General features: G+C 38.9%; 1 protein-coding gene across 7 annotated transcripts in view; it reads left to right on the top strand.

Annotated features, from left to right (window-relative positions):
- The window catches only part of NALCN (sodium leak channel, non-selective), a 365,686-nt gene that overhangs the window by 225,623 nt on the left and 115,017 nt on the right, over positions 1 to 25,046 (top strand). For all 7 annotated transcript variants that reach the window (XM_030813654.1, XM_030813651.1, XM_030813653.1 and 4 more), the window contains 2 exons: positions 268 to 405; positions 12,804 to 12,878. In XM_030813654.1, coding sequence (XP_030669514.1) covers positions 268 to 405; positions 12,804 to 12,878 — 213 coding nt within the window. The remainder of the gene's footprint in view (positions 1 to 267; positions 406 to 12,803; positions 12,879 to 25,046) is intronic.

Below are 25,046 nucleotides of genomic sequence, written 5' to 3'. Positions count from 1 at the left end.
TGTTTCTAATTTGCTCAACAGCATTTATTGCCAGCAAAACTAATTTTAATTCAGGGTAATTATTTTCTTATTCCACATCAAATAAATATCACATTTTTAAGACCTTTATTCTCATATCTTTCCTATGTGTTGAATCAAGACTGTTCTTGCCCTGATCAGATAAAAATCAATAATATTGAGATCAAAGTCTTCAAACATCACATGCTAATTTGAAGTTGTATGCAAGCCTAAAGCTAGTGTGTAATACCTTTGTTCTTTTCTTCTTAGGCATTTATGTCCATGTTCCAGATCCTCACCCAGGAAGGATGGGTGGACGTAATGGACCAAACTCTAAATGCTGTGGGACATATGTGGGCACCTGTGGTTGCCATCTATTTCATTCTCTATCATCTTTTTGCCACTCTGGTGAGTTCAGCTTTTTTTTTTTTCAATTATATCTTGGAATTTATAATGGGATGCGCATCAACAGATATTTGGCCTATTGTCCGTTTCAAAATGGGAGCCAAAGGACTAATGCAGACTAGTCTGGTTGGATGAGATCCCTCCTTCCATTCTAGGTTTCTACACATCAAAGAACTGCTTGATTTGTTAAGTTAGATATTTCCTCCATCAGGTACCAGTGTTTGCAAGAGGGAAAACAAGACAGAACAAAATGAAAATCTCACATTTACATACCAATTTAAGTATCCCCAAGCATTCACACCTAGATGATCTCAGGATCAAACCGGAACTCCATTATTATTTTTTTTCTCATGTAGAGACACTGTCTTCAATTTCACTGCATCCTCTTCACAGCTGTAATTAAACTGAAGACAGAAGCTGTAGACCTCAGGGTGCAGTCAGTTAATTAGAAATCAGCACAGTGTTTTTGTGCTATGTGCGACTGGAAAAAACACATGGAAAAAAATAAAACACATCGCTGCAAATACTGTAAAAGCACAAGAAAACTGAATACCAAACTCCACTAAGAACTGACTTCTGTCACACAAGCAGATTTTTCTCCTCAATGTACTTCTTTAAAAACAAAGAAAAAATGTTATGAAATGCAGGAATGTAATACCAAATGCATAGCTCTATGTAATAAATTTGTTCATATTTAAGAAGCAAACCTAAGTTCTAACATTATGTTAGAAGTTGCAAGTTGAGGACTCAAGTGTTTCCCTTTATCAGGAACACAAGAAATAAAAACAACTGCTACTATTGTTTTTGGCAATATGTCTTACAGTTACAAAATATCTTACAATATTTTTGCTAATCTTTGGAACATCCCATTAGATAGTATTCTCAGTTAACAGATGATGAAACTGAGGCTCAGAAGAGTTTAGTAATTTATCTGATGTCACATGGAATGTAAATATGATCAGAGTGTTCCCAGGTCTGTCTGATCTAGATTTGGTCCTTAGTCTTGCAGCTACTTATTATTGCTTCCCTGGATAATGAAGTTTAAAGTTTGAAAAAATGTCTTTGTCAAATCAAACTTCTGCCAAAGAATCACTCACATCAAACAAATTACATATAATCTCTAAGGTCAGTTTTAATTCTAAATATCTATGAGTGAAATAAGTCCTTGATAAACTGGATATAACTTAGAAGTTGTGTTTGCTATAGACAGACAGAGGCTTTCAAAACTAAGACATGTCCACTGAAAAGTTCATGAGAATTCATTGTTACATGGTGTGAAGTCATGGGCTCAAACAGTAGAACTACATAGACATAGTTTTGGCCTTTTTATACATGGAATCCACTTTTAAAACATTCACAAAAGATAGGAACATTGTGCAGTAGGAATGGAAGCCTGGCTTGCAAAGCTGAATCTGGCCGTGCCGGTGTTTGCACAACACTTAGCCCTGGGGTCTTTGCATCTTCCCTTCCAGGACCTTTAAGCCTGTGCCATTTATTCATTCATCCATTCATTTACACATCATTTATGCGTTCAACTAAGTTTATTAAGCACCATGTGTTTAAGTTACTGTAAAACTATGGAATTGCTCAGACTGTTGATTGTGGGTTAAATGCAGGATAGATTTCATTGAAATCATCTATGTCAGGGAATATCAATCTTATTATTTTATAGTAATCAACCTAATCGTTTTCCTAATAAAGCAACATAATGGTTTACTTTCCTCACTGAAAATGTTTCACACTCAGATATACATTTGATTCTTAGAGACACAAAATATGAAAGCTGGGAGAAAAAACTAGCCTATTAAATTATTTAGTAAAGTAATATTTTTTCAAGTGAAAGTTCTACTGGGGTCACTAATATAATAAAATAAAATATTAAAACTGGTATATAGCCTTCTCGGGCAATCTAAATCTTCTTTATGGGCTAAAATATGGCATTGGTTATAAAACACTTAAAATTCATCCAAGGACTCCTGGGGTTCACCTGAGGCTTTAGGAATCCACAGAGCACAAGATGAAAACCAATCTCTAATTCTACTCTTTCCATTTACTGATTTAACTATCTACCCAAAATATCTGTTCTAACTTTTTTTATTGCAATTTTCAAAAAACAGTTGAAAGTTAAAACTGAAAATTGAAATAACTTGTTCTTTTATTCACACTTTTTAAAAGTCTGTAAGGCAATTGAGAATTCAGAAGTCTATACGTTTTCTTATACATACATACCTTTGATAAAGTTTAATTTATAAATGAGGCATAGTAAGAAATTAACAACAATAATAACAAAATAGAACAGTTACGGCAATATACTGTAATAAAAGTTATGTGAATACGCGTTCTCTGTCTGTCTCCATCTCTCCTTTTCAAAATGTCTTAATATTTTCAGGCTGTGGCTGACCACAGGTAACTGAAACTGCAGAAAGTGAGACAGTGGATAAGGGGGGGCCTATGGTATTTATGCGGTACAACGGGATGTTTTGATACATGTATACATTGTAGAATGATCAAATTAGGTCAAAACTATCGTTTTTTCACTGATGGCCTGTATTTATTTTGAACTCATGCTTAAGAAATTCTTTCCCACCTGAGGTAATACAAATATACTCCTATAGCTTCTTCTAATTGTTTATAATTTTTGCTTTTCACCTTTAAGTCTTTAGTTCATCTCTACTTACTATTTAGATATAGTGTAAGCTAGATGAAATATACTGTTTAAATACAACTCAAACCAATTTTTCTCAAACAGATTCATATGAGAAACTGCAAGCTTTAGAATATTTATTTATCTAATTATGAAGTCTAAAACAAAAAAGGTAAACTATTCAAACTTTTAAACTTATAAATTATTTTTAAATGATAATTTAATAAAAGGAGACACTATACAACTAAATTAAAACAAAGATTATCACTTCTATACTACCCAAAAAAGTCTAATACTGAAGTCACTTCCCCAGTTCACAAAAAAATTTGCTTAAAACATGATCAGCAGTTGTTTTTCTTTTCCTTTATACCCTTAGACTAACAGTTACTGTAATGGGCTTTATGAAGTGAGTTCAATTTGATTGGATACAGTTTTACTGAACCTGTACTACCATGTGCAGGTACTAACCTACGTCCTGGCCAAAGTGGGAAAGAGCTTAATTCGTGTCCTCTTAGGGGCTACAAATAATTGGACATTAGCAATAACAAACACAGACAGGCTAACCAACAAACAAAACCAGTGGTTCAAAGGCCTAAAGATGCAAATGATAAGAGAGGCATGTGTACATTGCTACTTGCTGTGTGATCAATAAACATCTGCTTCCCAGTTGTTCCCAATCTGCCTTATGAGAAATATCACAAGTAGTGGCAGTAAAACAGCTGGAGGTGGTCTGTGGGCTAACATATAAATACATGTGTGAGAGTGACAGGTCTGTGTTATACTCACATTGCATGCCCCTAAAAACTAAACTTCACGAGTTAAAATCTCTATTCCATAAACCTGTCTTTAGAGCTGAACTTACCTTAAAATGAGCATTTTTGTTTAATTGTATGTTTCCTTTTACAAAATACTACAACGCGTTTTAACCCAAATGGGTGAGAAGGAAAAAAAAGTAGTCTATATAAACATACAAGCTCTGATTTGTCTTTTGTTCACACTGAACAGTGGTGCCATACAACTTGGTGAGTTCCTGATTTAGTCTTGTCAGGGACAGGCATGTCCCAAGCAGCGAAAAACAAAATGTGTGGTTGCAGCTTGTTCTGGAATAAAGAACAGCAGGCTATTTCATCACCCCTGGGGGCACCAATTTTCAGCCCACAATGAAAATCAAGCTGAAGTATATAGCAAATGCATATTCATAACCACCATGTATTGTCCCTTTCAAATATCTCTCTCTTCCGCCAGGTATGTATTCTGTATTTCTGTCCTGACTGATTGCAATTTATTGAATGCTTGTTAAATTCATCTTTTTCCCCACCCTTGCCAACGATTTGGGGATAAGGCCTGTGGAAGGCCTAACAAGTTGAAAGACTCCATTCTTCCTGCAATGTTTTTCTGTCTATTACTGTTTCAAAGCAAAGCCCTGTGATGTGAATACTGAAAAGAGAGAAAATGTAATTAAGCGTTCATTGTGGGTAGTCTTTTTGTTACCTTTGAAGTGCTGAAATTAACACAGCAATCTCTTGATTTTGCCTCAGTAGTGACAGCTTTCTGAGAATAGTCATATTTTGCTGACAGAAATGGGCATTCCAAAGTGTAAATTAAATAACTCGATTGTATAGAATTCATTTAAAAGTGCATCTGTGTTGAACGCATCCCATTTTACACTGTTCTGATTACATTTGACTTTTTGTTGACCCAGGTAAAAAGTGAAATTGTTTCATACTACAGGCGGCAAGACAGCTTAGGATAGGGTGATTGTAAATGGTAAAAAGGAAAAGAAAAACGCAAGAGTGTGGGACATTGATTCCTGCTGTGTTTCTATTGTATATTTGAAAATAATTTAAAGATAGAAATTATTAATAAAGATCACAACAAAGAAGAAAATAAGATTAAAGGTGAAATTTCAGTTAAAGGGACATCTTTAAGCTATATAAAAGGAAAAAAATCATAAAATTAAACTTTATAAAAAGAAAGAAAAATGAAAAGGGAAAGCTATATAGGGTAAGGTCATGGCTATCCGCAGAGTCAGAGAGAATGTAAAATAGGATATGTTGCTACAGGGAGAGAAATTTTCAACCAGAAAATCCATTGTGAATGACAAGGCTGCCCTCTTGCAAAAATAAATCATACTTTTCAGCTGTTTGAATCGTGCTAATCCAAAAGTCTTATTCTGAGGGAATGAGAACTACATTATGTTGGACAAAATGATTTGCGTCACAACAAAATTGGAAGAAATAATTATACTTGTAAACGCAACTGTTTCAGTAATTTATTGAATTTGACTGAAATTTATTGTAGTTAAACGGAAAAATAAATAAATATATCTGTGGTCACATGCATAAAACTTAAACAGAGCAAATAACTACCACACCATTAACTGAGGTGAATCTGAGCTGTTTCAGAGGAGAAAAAGGAAAAGGAGGTATTAGAGAAAGAGGAGAGTCATAAAGAATATTAGAGAAATCAAACGCCTGTGAGACCCTGGTCCAGGTACCAGTTTCAACCTGGAAAATTACGCTTTTGAAATCCACTAAGCTGAAAGGTCAAAATTCTATTATGTCATTCATAAATATTCTGAGAGAGACTTCCCAGGCTTCTATAGAAAAACCTTTTGGCACAGCAACATGTGGCAGTGTAGGTAAACACTAGCTGAAGGTAACGTGCAGAGATCGCTGTAATGGGTTCTGATTACTAATGAGCATTACCTCAGCTTTCTGTAAAAACAGAACAAATGAGAACACTCAGAGAACTGAAAAATGATTCTTCCTTTCAGAATTGAGGGCTTGTCTCCCATTCCCATGACTTTCCATACCATGTGTTGGCAAGTGTCTGACACCCAGGTCGACCTGCTTTTCCAGTCCAAATCCACATTGCGCTGGGTTTGTAGGAAAATACTGTATCGTTGATAACGTAAATATGATGGACGCCAAGCTGCCATTCTTCCTTCACTTCTACCCTTTATCACAGTGGTTATTGTCACCTTATTAGAGTCTGTGAGAAAAGAACCGCAAAGTCATTCTCACCTCCTGGCAATCAGCTACAGACTCACCCTGCACCTCCTGAATCTTCTGTTTTCATTGCAAAGACACAGCCAAAGCCTTGGGTCAGACTTTAGTCATCTCTCACCCGGAGTGCCAGTTGCCACCTTATCACAGTGCCCTACATGCCAGGGACAGGGAGATAAGGATCAATCTGAAAGTCCACATTCAAATAGGGCTTCAGGGGAAAACCCAAGCCCCCCACCACACACACACATTTTGAACCAGTTTCTGTTTTGAAAGTTTGTGCTTTTGTCACCCCACTGTCACATTAATTGAAAAATGATGCCTAAACAGATATTTGCTGAATAAAATTAGGTTTATGCTACTTTCAAGCAAACTTCAAACTTTATTATATTATTCTTAAATTTGCTGCCAACCCTCTCCCCGAGAGTTTGTTCACAATTCTCTAAGTTTGGGCCTTCCCGTTGTGAAGTCATGCAGCGTTTCCCCAGAGAAGCCAAAGCTCTTCCTTTTGGCGTCTTGCCTTCTCCTATCCACAGCAAATATCAAACACATCTGCCACGAGGAGTCAGTGCAGCTGGCATGCCGTGGCTCTCTCTGTCCTTCTGCTCTGAGAGTGGCTTTTCTCTCTTTCTCCCAAGGGAAAAGTATAAACTATACTGGTTTCTTGTTTAACCAAGGTAAGAAAACATTACATATATATATATATATAAAAAAATTTTTTTTTTTTTTGAGATGGAGTCTTGCTCTGTCGCCCAGGCTAGAGTGCAGTAGTGTGATCTCGGCTCACTGCAAGCTCCACCTCCCGGGTTCACACCATTCTCCTGCCTCAGCCTCCTGAGTAGCTGGGATTACAAGCGCCCGCCACTGCGCCCAGCTAAAGTTTTTGTACTTTTAGTAGAGACGGGGTTTCACTGTGTTAGCCAGGATGGTCTCGATCTCCTGACCTCGTGATCCTCCCGCCTCGGCCTCCCAAATTGCTGGGATTATAGGCGTGAGCCACCGCGTCCGGCCAGAAAACATTGTAACATTTGTCAAACTGCACTTAACCCTGTCTAGTTACTATTTCAGTGAGCCAGTTTATTTTTTTGTTGTTTGTTTTTAGTTTTTGGAGACAGGGACTTGCTCTGCCATCCAGGCCTAGAGTGCAGTGCCACATTCACAGCTCACTGCAGCCTCGACCTCCCAGGCTCAAGAAATCCTTCCACCACAGCCTCCTCCCAAGTAGCTGGAACCACAGGCATGCACCACCATGCCTGACTAATTTTTGACTAATTTTTTTTTTTGAGAGATGGGGTTGCCCAGGCTGGTCTCAAATTCCTGGGGTCAAGCAGTCCTGCCTCAGCTTCCCAAACTGCTGGGATTACAGGCATGAGTCACCATGCCCAGCTGAGCCAGTTTAAACTGGCTACATTACATGCATTAAAAACAAAAACACACACAAAAAAACCTCAGAACTTTTAAAAGGAAAAATTTAGCAGAAAGAAACTGATGTCATCACTTTGTGATTATTCCAGCCTCCCTCTCTTATCCGTGACCTCTGTGGCACTCAAGACGCCTGCCCATCCTGCCTTCCTCTCCAGCCTCCAAGCCCTCTGCCTGGAAGCCAGACTCTGGCCAGACTTACTCACCAGGCCCTGACCACGCCACCTGGAATGGCTTTCTCACAGCTTTTTTCCAAAATCAGTCTTCTCCTTGGCATCTGTGTGGCTTGGGAGAGCATCTTTGGGTCTCTATCATTGTGTCACAATCTTCAATAAGTAGTGTTCAGAAAGTGCTCCCCTGGCCCATGTGCCCAGATGGGCTCTCCAAGTCTAAATGCTTCAAAATGGTACAGAACTAAATGTGTGAATTTCTGATGTGGCTTCATTTCGGGTCCTCCTCCTTCAAACTTGCGTGGCCGCCCTTCCCATCCGCGCTCCAATTTTCTCTCACGTTCCTGCTTTGTGAGAGGAAATAAGACTGATTTCTGGGATGGAGCATGAGAGAGACAGAAAGCCCTGGAGAGAGAGAGACAGAGCGTGTTTCCGTGGGAGATGCCCACACACCTCACTTGGGGGCATTGGCAGCGTTGGTACCCACACAGGTGTGTTTTGACATCCAAGACTTGACCCTAATTCTTCTTGGAACCTGATGGGGAGAGAACCTTGCTGGGGGCCCCACATGGGCCAGGGGCAGCCAGGGCAGAGTTGGGCAGCTGCCTGAGAGTTCTAGGTGGAGAGGCCCGGAATATCCCGCAAGAACAAGTCTCCGTTAGTTCCAAATGGAATGGCAGCCCTTTCTGAGGTTCCCTGAGTTGAGAGCTAATATATCCGTTGCGGGAACAACAGCCCAAGCCAAAGACCATGCGGAGGCCAGGCGTGGTGGCTCACGCCTGTAATCCTAGCACTTTGGGAGGCCAAGATCCAGGAGTTCGAGAACAGCCTGGTCAACCTTGTCTCTACAAAAAATACAAAAAAAAGGTAGCCAGGCGTAGTGGTAGGTGCCTGTAGTCCCAGCTACTTGGGAGACTGAGGTGGGAGGATCACTTGAGCCCATGAGGTGGAGGCTGCGTGAGTTGAGATCACACCACTGCACTCCAGCCTGGGTGACAATGTGAGGCTCTGTCTCTAAAAAAAAAAAAAAAAAAAAAGACCACGCAGAGAGTATAGTGGATTAAATGGGCCCCCACAAAAATGGGACCATGGCTTAACCCACAGAACCTATGAACACGACTTTATTGGAAAAAGAGTCTTTGCAGATGTAATTAAATTAAGGATCTTGTGATGAGATCATCCTGGATTATCTGAGTGGGCCCTAAGTCCAATGACAAGTGTCCTTGTAAGAGACAGAAGAGCACAAGACACAGAGAGAAAGCCTTGTGACTGGTGTTAGATAAAGGCCAAGTGACTGGTGTTACAAAGTGACAAGCCAAGGGACAGTGGAGGCCACCAGCAGCTGGAAAAGACAAGGAAGGATTCTCCCCCGGTGGCCTTTGGAGAGAGTGCGGTCTTGCCGACAACTCAATTTTGGACTCTGGCCTGCAGAATTGTGATCAAATAAATGTCTGTTGTTTGAAGCCACCAACTCCGTGCTCTGTGTTACAGCACTCTAGGAAGCACATACGGAGGACATCACTGGGAATCAGAGCTCTTAGCTTTGGGAGCTGAGATGGTGGCCAAGTCAGCAGAGAGAAAGCCCCAAACCCCCAATACAGCCTCATCAGTTCCCCTGATGGGGGATGGAGGACACATTACCCAGCTTGTAGTGGGTCACCTTGACCTTAAACTACCCCTAAAAAGAAAAGGGGCATTTATTCAAATGTAGCTGAGCTTGAAAGGACTGAATGGAATTGAGGTAGCAAGACGATGCTTCCAGCCCCCAACAGAAATGGAGGGATTGTACACCAAATTCAATTCATTTGTAGAAAAACCAAGAAATTTATTTTAGCTTTGCATAACTAATTTTATGTCTGTATATTTTCAGACGTTGTATAGCTATACTACATGTCAGGGTTGCTCAGGGAGAATTTAAAAAAAAAAAGTGCAATTTGTTGAGCTATTATTACATTTGTAATATTTTACAAATGAGGGCACCGAAACTCACTGTGGGCTGGCAGTCTCCACGTGGCTCGTAGCTGGCAGAGCCTGTTTGCTGCCCGAGCTCCCTGACTCCAAGCACAGTGCTGTCTTCTATGGGTGCTTAATTCAGTGATAAACATCATTGCAGTGAGTGCAATATCGTATTTATGTTTCTGACCAAGCAGTGCCTCACACATCCATGGAGTCCAATCAACTGTTTGTCGAATTTAATGGAATAACATAGCCTTGCTGTCCTTAAGTAGCCTGCCATCTGTCCGGTTTGGGGGATATAATTAAGAATAAAATCTCCTGCCAACCCACGAAACCTCTCCTTAAAGGTAGAGGAGAGACAGCCCAGTTTTGTTATTGAATAAGCACTAACACAGGCTGCAATGCACATCACTGGCAATCTGCTAAAGAGATCACGGAGGCAGAAAATACCTCCCTCTTTTATATCACTGCTTTCCATACGTGTTCTCAAGATAGAAATAACTAGTCCTCAAGAAGACTTGACAGCACCACTTGTTAAATATAGTTTATCCTAAATTCACCTGGTAACTGGGGTGGCCATCTGTGGGAGCTGATTGCCTTTATCCAAAAGAAAATGAAAACTTCTCATATTTCCATGACAAGTAGGTAGGTTTACAACTTGGAGCCAGATGTCTAAACTCCCACCCTCCACAGAGAAGGAGAGATGGAGGCTCTGTCTTCCTTGATGTTTACATTACTTCAAGGAGGCAGCCCTCAAGGAAAACATTCTTTTAGGTTGTAGAACTGGTGAGAAGCTTATTTGGCTCTTAAAAGTATTTATATACATCTCAAACGGAAAGGGAAAGAATTTACAATTCCAAGTCTTATAAAGGAAATGCTCTAAGAAAAGGGAGGCGAACAGGATCCCTTCCAACCCCCCTTTTTTTAGATTCGTGTTTGCACTTTCAATAGGGAGAGAGGAAACCTGATTAAATTAGGACACAGAGCAATGCCTGCTCCAGTGCCCAGGGGTGAGAGAAGGGGTATAAGATATCCCCTCCTGCAGAAGGAAACCAGCAGGTGAACATCTCAGAATTTGGGGTGAGAAATCAAGACAAGGGAAGGTAGACTCTGCCTCTGATATTACTTTCTGTCATCAAGGTATTGGGAAATGGGCTGAACATGGAGCAAACTTTAAAATGTCCAGTTTGGAATCATGTCTAGTTCAGAATAAGGCTGATGCCCAGTTACCAGTGGTGTACCAGTCATGGTGATGTTAATAAAAACCCTCTGGTCTAGATCGTTCTGTATCTTCTTCAAGTTCTGATAAGACTCCAAAGGTCATGGCTGTTGAAAAGAAGGGTGCTGGACTTTGTCCCAAGCCAAGCATATCCCATCACAATTTAATCACGTTGATATACTCATTAAAATTGAAAAAGAGCTAGCCATTAACTTCTGCATAATAACTTCTCTAGCACTGGCTGAATTATCTCAACTTTCTGACCTTCATGCTTAACCACCTTAATATTAACAAATGGAAATAATTCATTAAGAAGAAAACTTATAGGAAAAATATAAGCTAGAAATGAAAAAGATGATCAAGTGAATGTGGGACGTTAGAAAATTCAAAGTTGAAGAGGAACTAGAAAGTAAAATATTTTTTAAAATTATACTATTTTGTTGTTTTATTTACCTGTTCTAAAAGAAGCATACATTTTAAAAAACTGAGAATATCATACAATTTTTAAAAGAGGAAAAAATGTATAACTCCAATACACAAAAGCAAGTACCGTTAATGTTTCTAAAGTACCTCCTTCAAGCATTTATTACTCCATTATATGCATAGTTGAGCTTCTACCATATATATATATAATCTTATTTACTATTATAATGTGTTTTCAACACCATAAAAATCCACCAGTGTATTAGTTATCTATTGCTATGTAATAAATTACCCACACATTAGAAGCCTACCAGCAAATAGACGTTTATTATCTCAATTAGTTTCTTTTTTTTTTTTTTTTTTTTTTTTTTGAGACGGAGTCTGGCTCTGTCGCCCAGGCTGGAGGGCAGTGGCGCAATCTCGGCTCACTGCAAGCTCCGCCTCCCAGGTTCACGCCATTTTCCTGCCTCAGCCTCCCGAATAGCTGGGACTACAGGTGCCCGCCACCACGCCCGGCTAATTTTTTTGTATTTTTAGTAGAGACAGGGTTTCACTGTGTTAGCCAGGATGGTCTCGATCTCCTGACCTCGTGATCCGCCCGCCTCGGCCTCCCAAAGTGCTGGGATTACAGGCGTGAGCCACCGCGCCCGGCCTCAATTAGTTTCTTGAGGTTGGGAATCTGAGACAGGCTTAGCTGGGTGTCTCTAGTTCAAAGTGTCATGAGGTTGCAGTTGAGATGTTGCCTACAGCTGCAGTCACCTTGAAGTTTTACTAGGGCTGGAGTGCCTCTTTCCAAGATGGGCCACTCCAGTGGCTGTTGGCAGGAGGCCTCAGTCCCTCACCACATGGACCTCTCCAGAGGGCTGCTTGAGCATCCTCACAATATAGCACCTGCTTCCACAGAGCAGGTGATCTAAGAGAGACCAAGGGTAATGACACAGTGCATTTTATCGCCTAGCCTCATAAAACACACACAATCATTTCTGCAACCTGCTGATGACACAGGCCAGCCATATTCACTGTGGAAGGGGACTACACAAAGGCATGAACCAGGAGTCTAGAACAATGCTGGAGGCCATCTTGAAGAGTAGCTACCACAGTGGGAATTTGTAATGGCTGCATGTATCTTATCACATAAATCTCTATAACTGTATTGACTATTCATGCAAAGTTGGATATTATTTCTAATATTTCCTTATTACAGCCCTCTAATAAGCACCTGTGTAGTAAGCTTTTCATCAACAGTTCAGATCACTTTTTTAGAATATAATCACAGAAGTGGGATTGTTGAGTTCAAAAAAACCTTTTTCTTAATTTCCTTTTTAAGTAAGTTGGTTTCATAAAGCAAGTTAATATATTACTTCAATGAACATATGCATTTTATTTCATGTATTTGTGATAAATACCTTGAAATGCCTATGCAATGATTCATAACTGCACGTTTATTTTTCATTTAATGAATTATATACTCAATATATTTTAGGTAGCTATATTATACATATAATATTTTGATACTTATGGCATGTGGGTTTTTTCATTGTTATTTCACCATTTTATAGATCCTCCTGAGTTTGTTTGTTGCTGTTATTTTGGACAACTTAGAACTTGATGAAGACCTAAAGAAGCTTAAACAAGTAAGTAACGTATGGGGAATTTTTTTTTAAAAGGACAAAAAACCAGGGACAAACCATTTGCTTATAGGCCATATTAAAAATTTGAGCTTCAAAGTAAAAATAAAATGTAATAAGTTAAGGCTATCCAAGGTGGTAAAATGGTGTTCTTTTAAGTTTAACTTTTATCTAATATTAACAAGGGAAACTTTCCATTACTCTATAAATATCCTAGGAATAGTTTTGAATAAAAGTAAGATGGACAGAGTGTAGTAAATTGGATTTGGAGACTGTTCTCCTTCTGTCCTTAAATGAAGGTTGTTTGGAAATGAGATACCTCAAGGCCAGATTGCCATTTTGCATAATTATATGTAATACTCTTTATCATCATCATAAAAATACTACAACCTGCCTGGTCTCTAGACACTTAAGGACAGTTTAGTCTGGGTGCCCGTAGTGAGTATAAGAAACAGAATAAATGATCAAATGTGGATCCAGTTATGTATGAAAACAGATGGGATGTCATCATGGTGAAAGTTATACCCCAAAAAATGAAACTAGAAATAGGTGAATGCTGTGCTCTTAATGGCAGGAGGATTACAGCTATAGTCAACAATTCCCATAGTTTCTGTTGCATGGAGGATATTTGGCTTGAATATTTGGCTCGATCAAAGAGTACAGACCCTTTGAGAAGAGCTCGCAAGAGAGTGGGACAATGGGTGGAGCGTTCTTGTATCACGGTCCCCAACACTGAGAGAATAATTGAGATGTTAACTACCAAACTCTACCCAACTGTTAGAATGTTAGAATGTCGACAGAACCACACCTGTTGTAATGTTAACAGAACCATGGCTCTCAACCTTTCTATTTGGAATTATAAGCAGGCCCTCCATATTCAGAATTTTCCAAAGCTCTCTATTTTTAACAAAGCAAAAAATATAACCTATTTAAATTTTTTAATTTTTTTAATCTATCTCATGATCAGGTTAGGCATTTCATTTTATTATTTTTACCTTTAAAGCCTATGCTTTTAACAGAGGGTATCAATAAGGAAAAAAAAAACAGAACAAACAAACAAAACATTGTTATGAAGATTCCTACTCAGAGCATACCAAGGAAAGTTTTGAGTTCTTCACCATCCTACAGCTACCCAGACAAATGGGCATCTTCCCGGCTCTGCTAGAGATTATTTCTTCCATGTCTTTTCACTCTGTGGCAGCAGTGATAGGTTCTTCAAATGAGAGCTGGGACATTCCTTTATGCCATCAATGAAAATATTTTGTGTGGCTTCTAGTTGCAGAAAAAATATCTAATAGGTGAGTTCAAAATTGAAAGTGACCAGCTATATAATTAGACATGACCAATAAAAATCTGCTGCTGTAGAACCACTTTAGTCCATGCTTTACAAATCTGGTATTGAGCTGTCGCTTTTCCTTCATGCCATGGTTATTATGCACAGATACGTACTATCCTCTGAGAGGGTACGTTACAATGTGTATTCTATAGATAAAATTTAAAATATCCTATTTTTTTTAGCTAGTGCTACCGCCAGGTTCCATATGCTTTTAAATAACCATATAATTCCAGCCCTCATTTGCAAAATAATTTTTCTGCTGGAAAGCAACAAAATAAACTTGTATGTAGCAATTTTTTCAGGATTGTGAATTCAAACCTAAGGATACTTTGCAGTGTTCATTTTTTTCAACATTTTAACTTATTTATATATACATGTATATACATAGCCTACTTAAATTTTTTGTCATCTTTATATCTATTGGTCACAATAGGCATTTCATATCTGACCCAAAGTGAAAAACCAACAAAAAAAGTCAGGACTTTAATTGGCATTGACATTCTTCCTGGACTATAAAGTTTTAATAAACTATATGGCTCTTCACTTTGGGTAAATGTCATTATTTATAAAAGAGCTTTCAATTACTTGCTAGATATTAGTGAAGTTTTGTGCTTCTGGAAATTCTGTATATCAGAACTGGTTATCCAGTTGCAGTAGCCTACAGTTTGGACCATATACTCTGGGTATTTGGGCATTGAAAACTCCAATCGCAACGCAGCAATTCCATTTTTGTTAGTACTTTCTGCACTGTTCTTTATTCATGGTTGGACTGAAACTATGTATCTATTAAATTCTTCTATTAATTTCATACTTGAAACTCACTGACCCTGAAATTCATTAGAGCAAATATTATTAAACTAAGTTAAAGTGTTCCTGGTTAACTTTCTCTCATTTTTGTATGATTATGTTTTGTTTCACTAGTTTTTAACAACTGTGTCATTTTTTATGCCCCTGATTTTTCTTATTTTCAGTGATCTTGGCCTTTAAGGTAGGGCTCATCTGCATATTTTTAAGAACACACACATTCGCGTGCTTGCACTTTCATATACACACGTAGTAATGCGGATACCTGAAACTTTCGACTGTCTTTTACAGATTCTTTTAAAAAACAATAAAATTGTTACCCTAAATATTTGTTTCAATTGTCCATGTACAAATCCAGTCCTTAAGATTTAAACTTATATACTCTATTTTTACTATTCCCAGATAGAGAGTAGAGTGGAGGAAATGTTCAAAGAAAGTATTTGGTTGTCTTAATGTTTCAAGTTTCAGAAAGCGCTATGCATTCCAAATTCCATCTTTGCTCTGTTCAAACGTTTTGCTTCTTTTACCACGTCTGCTGGTCTGTCGATTCTCATAGCTATAGTGACATTGGTTGAATTCGTGCTCGGTATCAAGTGTTTTATGTTTTCACTTATTTTTCAAAACAACCCGTTCAATGCAGGTATTATTATTTTGTCCATCTTACAGATGAGGAAACTAAGACACAGAGAGGTTAAGTAACTTGCTCAAGGTTACACAGCCAACAAATGTCAGAGCTAGAATTTGAACCTAGACAATTTGGACCAAAAGCCCGCACTCTTAACCTCTAAACTGTATTGATTCGAACTAAAGCTATATAAAGGCCAAACATGAGTCATGCATACAGTGGAGGCCACTCATAGGACTCTGAATTATTTGTTTATAAATAATGATGTTGTAGATAACAAAGGCATCCCCATATTCAAGTAACTGTTAGAATGAAGGACAGTTTCTGAGAATAGCAGTGAATGCAGCAACCCAATCATTAAAACTATCCAGATTAGTTCTTTGTTTCCTCTCAAAACTCAGAGGATCTAATCAGAGCCACTGGAGTTACAGTCTTGCTGCGCGACGGCAAACGCCACTCAAGGTGCCACTTTGCAATGATCTTCTTGGAGCGATGATCCTCCTCAGACGCCTAATAACAGGCTTGCAGCATAGCAACATTTTAGTGACTTTAATGTCTTTTATTATCGATATGTTTTTAACTGTTTTAATATATAAAAGTTGGTTCATAGATTTTTTTTCAAGAATAATAAAAACCAGTGCCAGTTACCTCTAAAATGGGGGTGTTGGCCAGGCGCGGTGGCTGACACCTGTAATCCCAGCACATGGGGAGGCCGAGGTGGACGGATCACGAGGTCAGGAGATCGAGACCATCCTGGCTAACATGGTGAAATCCCGTCTCTACTAAAATACAAAAACAAAAAAATTAGCCGGTCGTGGTGGCGGGTGCCTGTAGTCCCAGCTACTTGGGAGGCTGAGGCAGGAGAATGGCGTGAACCCGGGAGGCGGAGCTTGCAGTGAGCCAAGATGGCGCCACTGCACTCCAGCCTGGACGACAGAGCGAGCCTCCGTCTCAAAAAATAATAATAATAATAAATGGGGGTGTTAACATGCAACACTCAGTAGGGCTCAACAGAGGAAGAGGAAGCAGCCCTCGTGCGGGGGAGAGGAGAGGCCGCCCTTAAGCTAAGGGTGTGAGATGGTGGTAGAAAGTGAAAAGGTACTAGTGAAGAAATTATAATGGAAAAGAAGGAAGAAGTGAAGTAGGAAAACACCAGATATGAAATAAAGAGTATGAACATAACGCAGGGATAAAGGTGCAGGAATGTGGCCAAATCCAGAGTTAGGAATGTGAGCAAGTCAGTGGCCAAAAGTGAAAGCCCACCAGGTCCTTCCCCTGAAAAGCTCCCTGAGGGCAGGCATGGGCTGCATGACGGATTGTCGGTGGGCCTGTGTTCTCCTAGAGGAGAAGCATGGTGCTGTATGTCTTTTCCCATTATTTTTCTATGCAATCTCCATGTGCATCAGAGGTGGTTTCTAGCCAAGGACTGCTGAGCTCTAGGGGTCCTCATGAGAAGCTATGGTGTCATTTTTAATACTTCAGGAGGCTGGAAGAGAATTGTGCATTTACCTAATATAAGCCCGCACCTGCTAAATAAAATGTCAAGTTTAATACTTTTAGCTGGAAATCTGAAAATTCTAAGTGGCAGCACTGTTCCTTAATACTATAGTTCTGAAGTGTTTTCATATATACTTTCCTTCAAGCAAATTTGTTTAAAGCTACAATGAATTTCTTATTGCTTAATCAACGCATTTTGGCAGGAAAAAATTTGGGTTTTAGAATCCAGAGGAGAAAGTAAAAGGACTTTTTGCAGAGAAATTTTGAGAGGCTCTGGTGTGTTTGTTCCCATCACCCCCTCTCCAAGATATCACCAGTGTGTGCCGTGACGGTCACCTCTATGGCTTTTCCTTTGTCACTTCCCACAATCATGTTCCAAAAACTCACCTCAATCATATAACCATATGAAATTCCTCTATTGCCTTCCCTGTGTGTTATATATAGGACACAACTGATTCCTAATAGCAATAGGGCAGCATAATCTTTGCATAGCTGCCATCATTTACATGACCCCCATATTGAATTACTTGGAAACCATATTCCTCTTTTCAGCATCCCCAAAAGCCAATACAGAGACCTGGGAAAAAAATATATATGTGTGTGTATGTACATATATTATTACATATATGTAATATATATAACGTATATGTATATATCATACATTAAATACAAAAATATATTATAATTTTGTATTACATATATGTAATATCTATACATATATGTATATATTAAATATAAAGATTATATTATTTATATATGTAATACATGACATATAAATTATATATAATGTGTGTACTATATATAACATAGTACCTAAAAATTATATTTTTATATTTAGTATTTATACACACATATATATAAAACATTGTTTCTGCATGACATTTAAAAATTGGCTAAAAATGAGATTGTCTGTGAATGTGTGATTGTGGTGAGCTGAGGAGATTCCTGATAAATCAGTTGGTATGGAGGCTACAACAAAACCCTTGACCTAAAACTTCTCTGAACAGGAAGAGTTGATGACTGTGAAGCTCAAGTGATGCACGAATGACACTGGGGAATGTAGACAGAGTTTTGCAAGGTTTGAATGTGAAGAGAATTCTTGCAGCTTTAATGATTTTTGCAAATTCGGTGAAAGACAGATATAAAAGGTTTTCTTTTAAGCAGTATAAAATTCATTAAGCTTTGAGGGAAGAAAAAACCCACGGAAAAGCCTGAGGGGAGGAATCATTGAAAAGGGAAGTATAGATAGTCTGTTTAGATTAAATTCAGAGCTGTGAATTTGAAAACTGTTTACCCAGCTCTGTATCCAGTCTCATTTGAATCCTGGTCCCAATTTAATGGTATTGGGTCTTTGCTAGAGTCTGCTGCATAGTGGTGGATAGATATTATATATTAAGAAGCTTTCCTTTCTTATTGACTGTGACTTTTTCAAACAAAAACCATAAATATCTTATATTCTCTTTTGTTTAAGTATGAGCTCCAGGTGAATGCTTTTCTTTAGCCTTAAGCTGCATGATAGTTGATTTTATGTGTCAACTTGACTGGGCTAAGGGATGCCCAGATAGCTGGCGAAACATTGTTTCTGGGTGCATCTGTCGGGTGGTTCTGGAAAGATTTGCATTTGAATTGGTAGACTGAGCAAAGCAGACCCCCTTCCCCAGTGTCGTTGAGCCACTTCCAAAGCTTTGAGGGCCCAGACAGAACAAAAAGGTGGAGGAAGACTGAATTTGCTGTCTGTCTCATTGCCTGCACCATGTAAACAACCTTCTCCTGCCCTCAGGAATCCTGGTTCTTAGGCCTTCAGACTGTTGCCCTGGCTTCCAAAGGTCTCCAGCTTGAAGATGGCAGATTGTGGGACTTATCAGCCTCCATAATTACATGAGCCAATACCTTAAAATAAATATTGGTGTATATTTTATTGGTCCTGTTTCTCTGGAGAATCTTGCCTAACACACCCTGAAGCTCTCATTTGCATCTCCATTTTGTCGCCTATATTGAGTTCATTCTAGATTGAGGGCGGTAGCAAGGTGGCAGGGATGCTGCTGGAAGATGCCATTCGGCTGAGCACTGGTTGCATCTCCTGATGTTAGTTGAATCTTCAGTCTTCTCAGCATTTTGTCAGTCTCTCATGAATGAACTCAAACTAATGTAATTTTAAAAGACTGATGTAACTGCTGCAGGAGCAAATGCTATCTATTGAGAACTACCTTGTGTAGGCTACTTTATATTAAATTATCACATTTAATCCTAAATATTAAAGATGTGGCAACCAACATTCAGGGGAGTGAATTTCTTGCCCAAGTTCACACAATTCATATGTGCCTGGGTCAAGGCCACAAAGGCTGTCTGACACTAAACCAATGTCCTTGCCGAAAGAGGCCATGCTGCCTGCAGAGAACCAGCTCCTTTATTTATAATGAAAAGCATATCTAGGTGTGGATTGGATGAGATGCTTATCCATTTTTTAGATCAGCATATTTTCTCCCTGTGGGTATTCAAAGAAGAAGCCAAATTATAATCAGACTATAGCTTAGTGAGCCAGGAATCAGGATGGAGAGGGAGGCGAGAAAGGTTGTGTGATTCAAATAAACATAGATGACAGTTTGATAGGTGCAGCCAACCACCATGGCACATGTAAGCCTATGTAACAAACCTGCACATTCTGCACGTGTCCCGGTATTTAAAGTAAGATATAAAAGTAAATAAATAAAAATATTTTTAAAAATACATAATGGCATAGGCTAAGATAGGCTGAGATCATCTGAGATATCTCTTTTACAGTTGAGCTATTAGTGACCCAGAAACTACATCTACCCATTCTGTGAAACTGGGGTCTGGACACTCATCTACTATGCTATAGATATTGTGTCGGTGCCAGGGACATGTGATGGTCAGGACACTGTTTCTACCCTCAAAAGTAATTCCTGAGCCAGTGGGAGAAAGAGACAAGTAAACAGGCAGTTTGGGTTCGGTGGTGACCATTATAAGGATAATGTTTTGGAAGCACACTGAAAACATCTAAAGCAGACTGTGAAATCAGGGACATTTTCTCACAAGCAGGTGCAGACTGAAATCTGGAGGTTGAGTAGTACTAATCCAGGTGAAGAGGGTTGGAGGAGATGGCATGAAGAAGGATACTGAAGACCAAGGGAGCTGCGGACTCTTTTTTAGGTGGGATAAAAACAGAGTGGCTTTGTGGACACTAAGAGTTTGCTGTGGCTAATGTGTAGAGCAACAGAGAAAATTGTGAACTGGAAAAATAAGCAGAGACCAGTACAGGAAATGCTTGAGCAGCACTAAGCATTTTGATATTATTCTGATGGCATTTACGCCACAGGGTGTCTTAATCATACCTACATTTTGGTGTCAGTGTGAAGTGAACTGGTGGGCACCTAGACTGGAGATGGAAGAATCAGTTCTTGAGGCAAGTGGTGATGGCAGCCTGAACAAAAGGAAATAGGAATGAGAGAATATTGAAAGTGGTGAAGTACAGAGAAGAGATTTAGTGACAAATTGGATGTAGGAAGCGAGAAAAACCAGGACACAGGGATGTCACCCAGATTTCTAGATTTCTTTAAGTGCACTGATACAGAAGAAATACAAGAGAAAGAGAAATGAGAGTTTTGTTTTTTGGGGGTTTTTTTCGGGGGAAGAAGGTTGGTCATATTTTCCCTGAGATGCCTGGGGAATATCTATGAGACAATGTCTATGGAGAGATATAAAGTTTAAAGCTTAGGTGGAATATCTAGGCTGAAATAGATACTGAAAAAGAGCAAAATCAACATGCAGATGGTAATTTAAGCCTTTAGAGAGCAGGAACTTACCAAGGGAAGGATGGTGCCCTAAGGGGTAATAAATAAATGGTACGAACCAGTGAGAAGGAGCCAAAATGTGTATGAGAAGTCACAGCACAAAAGGTTTAAGAGGAAAGCCTAGGATGTGTGTGTCATCAAAATCAAAAGGTGAAAGAGTTTCAAGAGAGAGGCTTGTTCAACAATCTCAAAGATTTCAAAGAGGTCAAAAAAATAGTCACCATGGAAAGCAATCCCATTTACAGTAGCACCAACAAGAATAAAATACCTGGAATAAACTTAACCAAGGAGGCAAAAGACACATACCCTGAAAACTATAAAATACTGAGGAAAGAACTTAAGCCACAAATAAAGATGAATTCTGATTTACAATGATTCGACTTAACAATTTTTTTTTTGACAGAGTCTCAACCTGTTCCTTAGGCTGGAGTGCAATAGCATGATCTTTGGCTCACTGCAATCTCTGCCTCCCACGTTCAAGTGATTCTCCTGCCTCTGTCTCCTAAGTAGCTGGGATTACAGGCATGCATCACCAACCCCAACTAATTTTTGTATTTTCAGTAGAGACGGGGTTTCTGTTGGCCAGGCTGGTCTTGAACTCCTGACCTCAAGTGATTCACCTGCCTCAGCCTCCCAAAATGCTGGGATTACAGGTGTGAACCACCTAACCCAGCAACTTACAATTTTCTGATTTTATGATGGTGCAAAACAGATACACGCTCGGTATGCTCCTCAACTTGAGATGGAATTACATCCAGAAACACTCATAGTAAGTTGAAAATATCATAAGTCAAAAAAATGCACTTTTAACTTACAGTATTTTCAACTTATAATGAGTTTATAAGCCCCATTGTAAGTTGAGGAACATCTGCAAGTGAAAAGACATTCTGTGTTGAAGAACTGGAAGGCTTAATATTGTTAAAATGTTCATACCACCCAAAGCAATCTATAGATTCAATGCAATCTTTTGCAAAATTCCAATGGCCTTTTTTGCAGACATAGAAAAGAAATCTTAAAATTCTTATGAAATCTCAAGGGATACCAAAGAGCCAAAACAATTCTGAAAAAGAACAAACTTGAAGATGTCATACTTCCTGATTTCAAAACATATTACAAAGGTAAAATAATCAAAACAGTGTGATACTGGAATAAAGACACACATATAGACCAGTGGAACAGAATAGAGAGACCACAAATAAACCCTCACATATATAGTCAAATGATCTTTAACAGTGGTGTCAAGACCACACTATGGGGAAAGGACAGTCTGTTCAACAAATGGTGTTGAAAAATTGCATAGCCACACACAAAAGAATGAAGTTTGGCCCTTACCTTATATCATATATAAAAATTAGCTCAAAATGGATTAAGGACCTTAACAAAAGACCTAAAACCATAAAGCTCCTAGAAGAAAACAAGGCAAAAGCTTCATGACATTGGAATTGTCAATGATTTATTGGATATGGCACAGACAGCAAAAGCAAAAATAAGACACTGCATTAAACTTAAAAACACTTGCACATCAAAGGAAACAATCAATAGAGTGAAAAGCCACCTATGGGATTGTAGAAAATATTTGCAAATCCTATGTCTGATAAGGAGTTAATATTGAGAATATGAAAGAGCTCCTGTAGTCAACAAGAAAAATACAAATAATCTGTTTTAAAAATAGGCAAAGCACTTAAATTGACATTTATCTAAAGAAGATATACAAATGGCCAAGTAGATGAAAAGATGTTCAACATCACTAATCATTAGAGAAATGCAAATAGAAACCACAATGAGATACCACTTTATACCTATTAGAATGGCCACTATCAAAAAAAACAGTTTGGCAAGAATGTGAAAACATTGCAACATTTGTACTTTGTTGATGAGAATATAAAATGGTGCTGCTGCTGCGGAAAACAGTATGGCAGTTCCTCAAAAAATTAAACATAATGATCATATGATATAATATACTTCTGGGTATGTATATCCAAAAGAAATTAAAGTAGAGTCTCAAAGAGATATTTGCACATGCATGTTCATTGCAGTATTTTTCACAATAACAGAAGGTGGAAGCAACCCTAGCGTCCACCAGTGGATGAATAGATAAACAAAATGTGGTATCTACACGCAATGAAATATCATTCAGCCTTAAAAATGAATGAAATTCTGACACATGCAACACATGGATGAACCTTGAGAACATCATGCTAAGTGAAATAAGCCAGTCACAAAAAGACAAATTCGGTATGGTTTCTCTTATGTGAGTTTATCTAAAGTAGTCAAATTCAGAGAAACAGAAGACGGAATGATAGTTGCCAGGGGCTGGGGAGAGGAGTAAACCCATTGTTGTTCAATGGGTACAGAGTTTCCACTTTGAAAGATTAAAAAGTTCTGGAGATCTGTTGTACAACAATGTGACTATGTTTAACACTACTGAACTGTACACTTAAAATGGTTAAGATGGGGCTAGGCGTGGTGGCTCACACCTGTAATCCCAAAACTTTAGGAGGCCGAGGTAAGCACATTGCTTGAGCCCAGGAGTTTGAGATCAGCCTGGACAACATGGCGACACCCTGTCTCTACTAAAAATACAAAAAATTAGCCTAGCCGGACATGGTGGTGCGTGCCTGTAGTCACAGCTACTTAGGTGGCCAAGGTGAAAGGATTGCTTGAGCCCAAGAGATCAAGGCTTCAGTGAGCTGTGATCATGCCATTACATTTCAGCCTGGGCAACACAGTTGTTACAGGGTCTCAAATAACAACAACAGCAACGACAAAAATGATCAATATGGCAAAATTTATATGTTTTTTACCACAATTAATTTATTTAAAACTGATCATATTAACAATAAGGAGGTGGTTAGTGATGGCAATAAGAGCAAGCTCAGGGCCTTTGATGATATAGAGCTGGGTTGCAGAGGATAGGGAATCAATGACAGGTAAGGAAGTGAAGGTGGATTACCAACCTTTTCCTCAAACTCCTCATACTCTGTTTCCAGATAGACCACCTGGTTGCTGGCTGAATCTTAATTTTGTTAGATATGTTAACACCATTTGCTGCAGTGCTACCCAACCTTTTCCCATTGTGGTATGCATAGAGAATCGTATTTGTACAACACGCTGAAGTCAACAGATAGGAAGCACGAGCAGCTGGAAATATCAGATATCAAAGATTCCTGATGCTCCAGGAAACAGCTGCCCAGGAGCGAGAGGACCATACCCTGAAGAACCTATAAATCATTAGTGGCTGAGAGTTGGAAAACTCTGCATTTCACTCAAACCTGTTGATGCTACCTAACTCCACTTGAAGCCATTCTTTCAATCTTTTGGTCAGAGATGACTCTTTTGAGGTCAGTTTATTATTGCCCATAACGTTCCATGACATAAATCTCAAAAGATCAGCTTATAGAGCATTTGATCTGTTATTTCTGAAATAGCTACTTACTTTTATAATAAATTCTTACGTTTATAATAAATGTTAGACTTTTTATAATAAATTCTCTGTCACACTAAGACATGAACAGCAATAAAATTGGTTTGAAGAAATGAAATGGCTAAGACTGAGAACAGTTTAGATCAAGGTTTAAGCCAAGAAGTCACAACAGAGGCTCAGAATTTGGGAATATCAATTATCAACATAAAACAACAGCCTAGGAATCTAGAAGTCATTCAAAAAGTAGAAATATGGGAGGCCAAGGTGGGAGGATCGCTTGAGCCCAGTAGTTGGAGACCAACCTGGGCAATATAGTGAGACCCCCATCTCTACAAAAAATTATAATTATCGCAGTACGGTGGTCCATACCTGTGGTCCCAGCTGCTTGGGAGGCTGAGGTGGGAGAATCACTTGAGCCCAGGAGGTCAAGGCTTCAGTGAGCTGTGATTCCAGCCTGGGCAACACAGAAAGACCCCGTCCCCGCAACCCCCCAAAAAAGATAAAGATAGAAACAGCCAACTGGATTTTTACAGTCAAATAAGTATAGGTGGGAGATTCAGAAAGTCAGTTCAAAACAGGAGAAGCACCTGTTAGAATTGATGTCCTCCTGATATGAGTGGAATTGTGTCCCTCGAATAGGTACGTGGAAGCCCTACCCCTTAGTCCCTGTGAGTGT

Source organism: Nomascus leucogenys, chromosome 5 (genome assembly GCF_006542625.1).
Source record: "Nomascus leucogenys isolate Asia chromosome 5, Asia_NLE_v1, whole genome shotgun sequence".
Classification (NCBI taxonomy): Eukaryota; Metazoa; Chordata; class Mammalia; order Primates; family Hylobatidae; genus Nomascus; species Nomascus leucogenys.
Note: the sequence above shows the minus strand (reverse complement) of the source record. Positions and strands in the feature narration are given on the sequence as shown.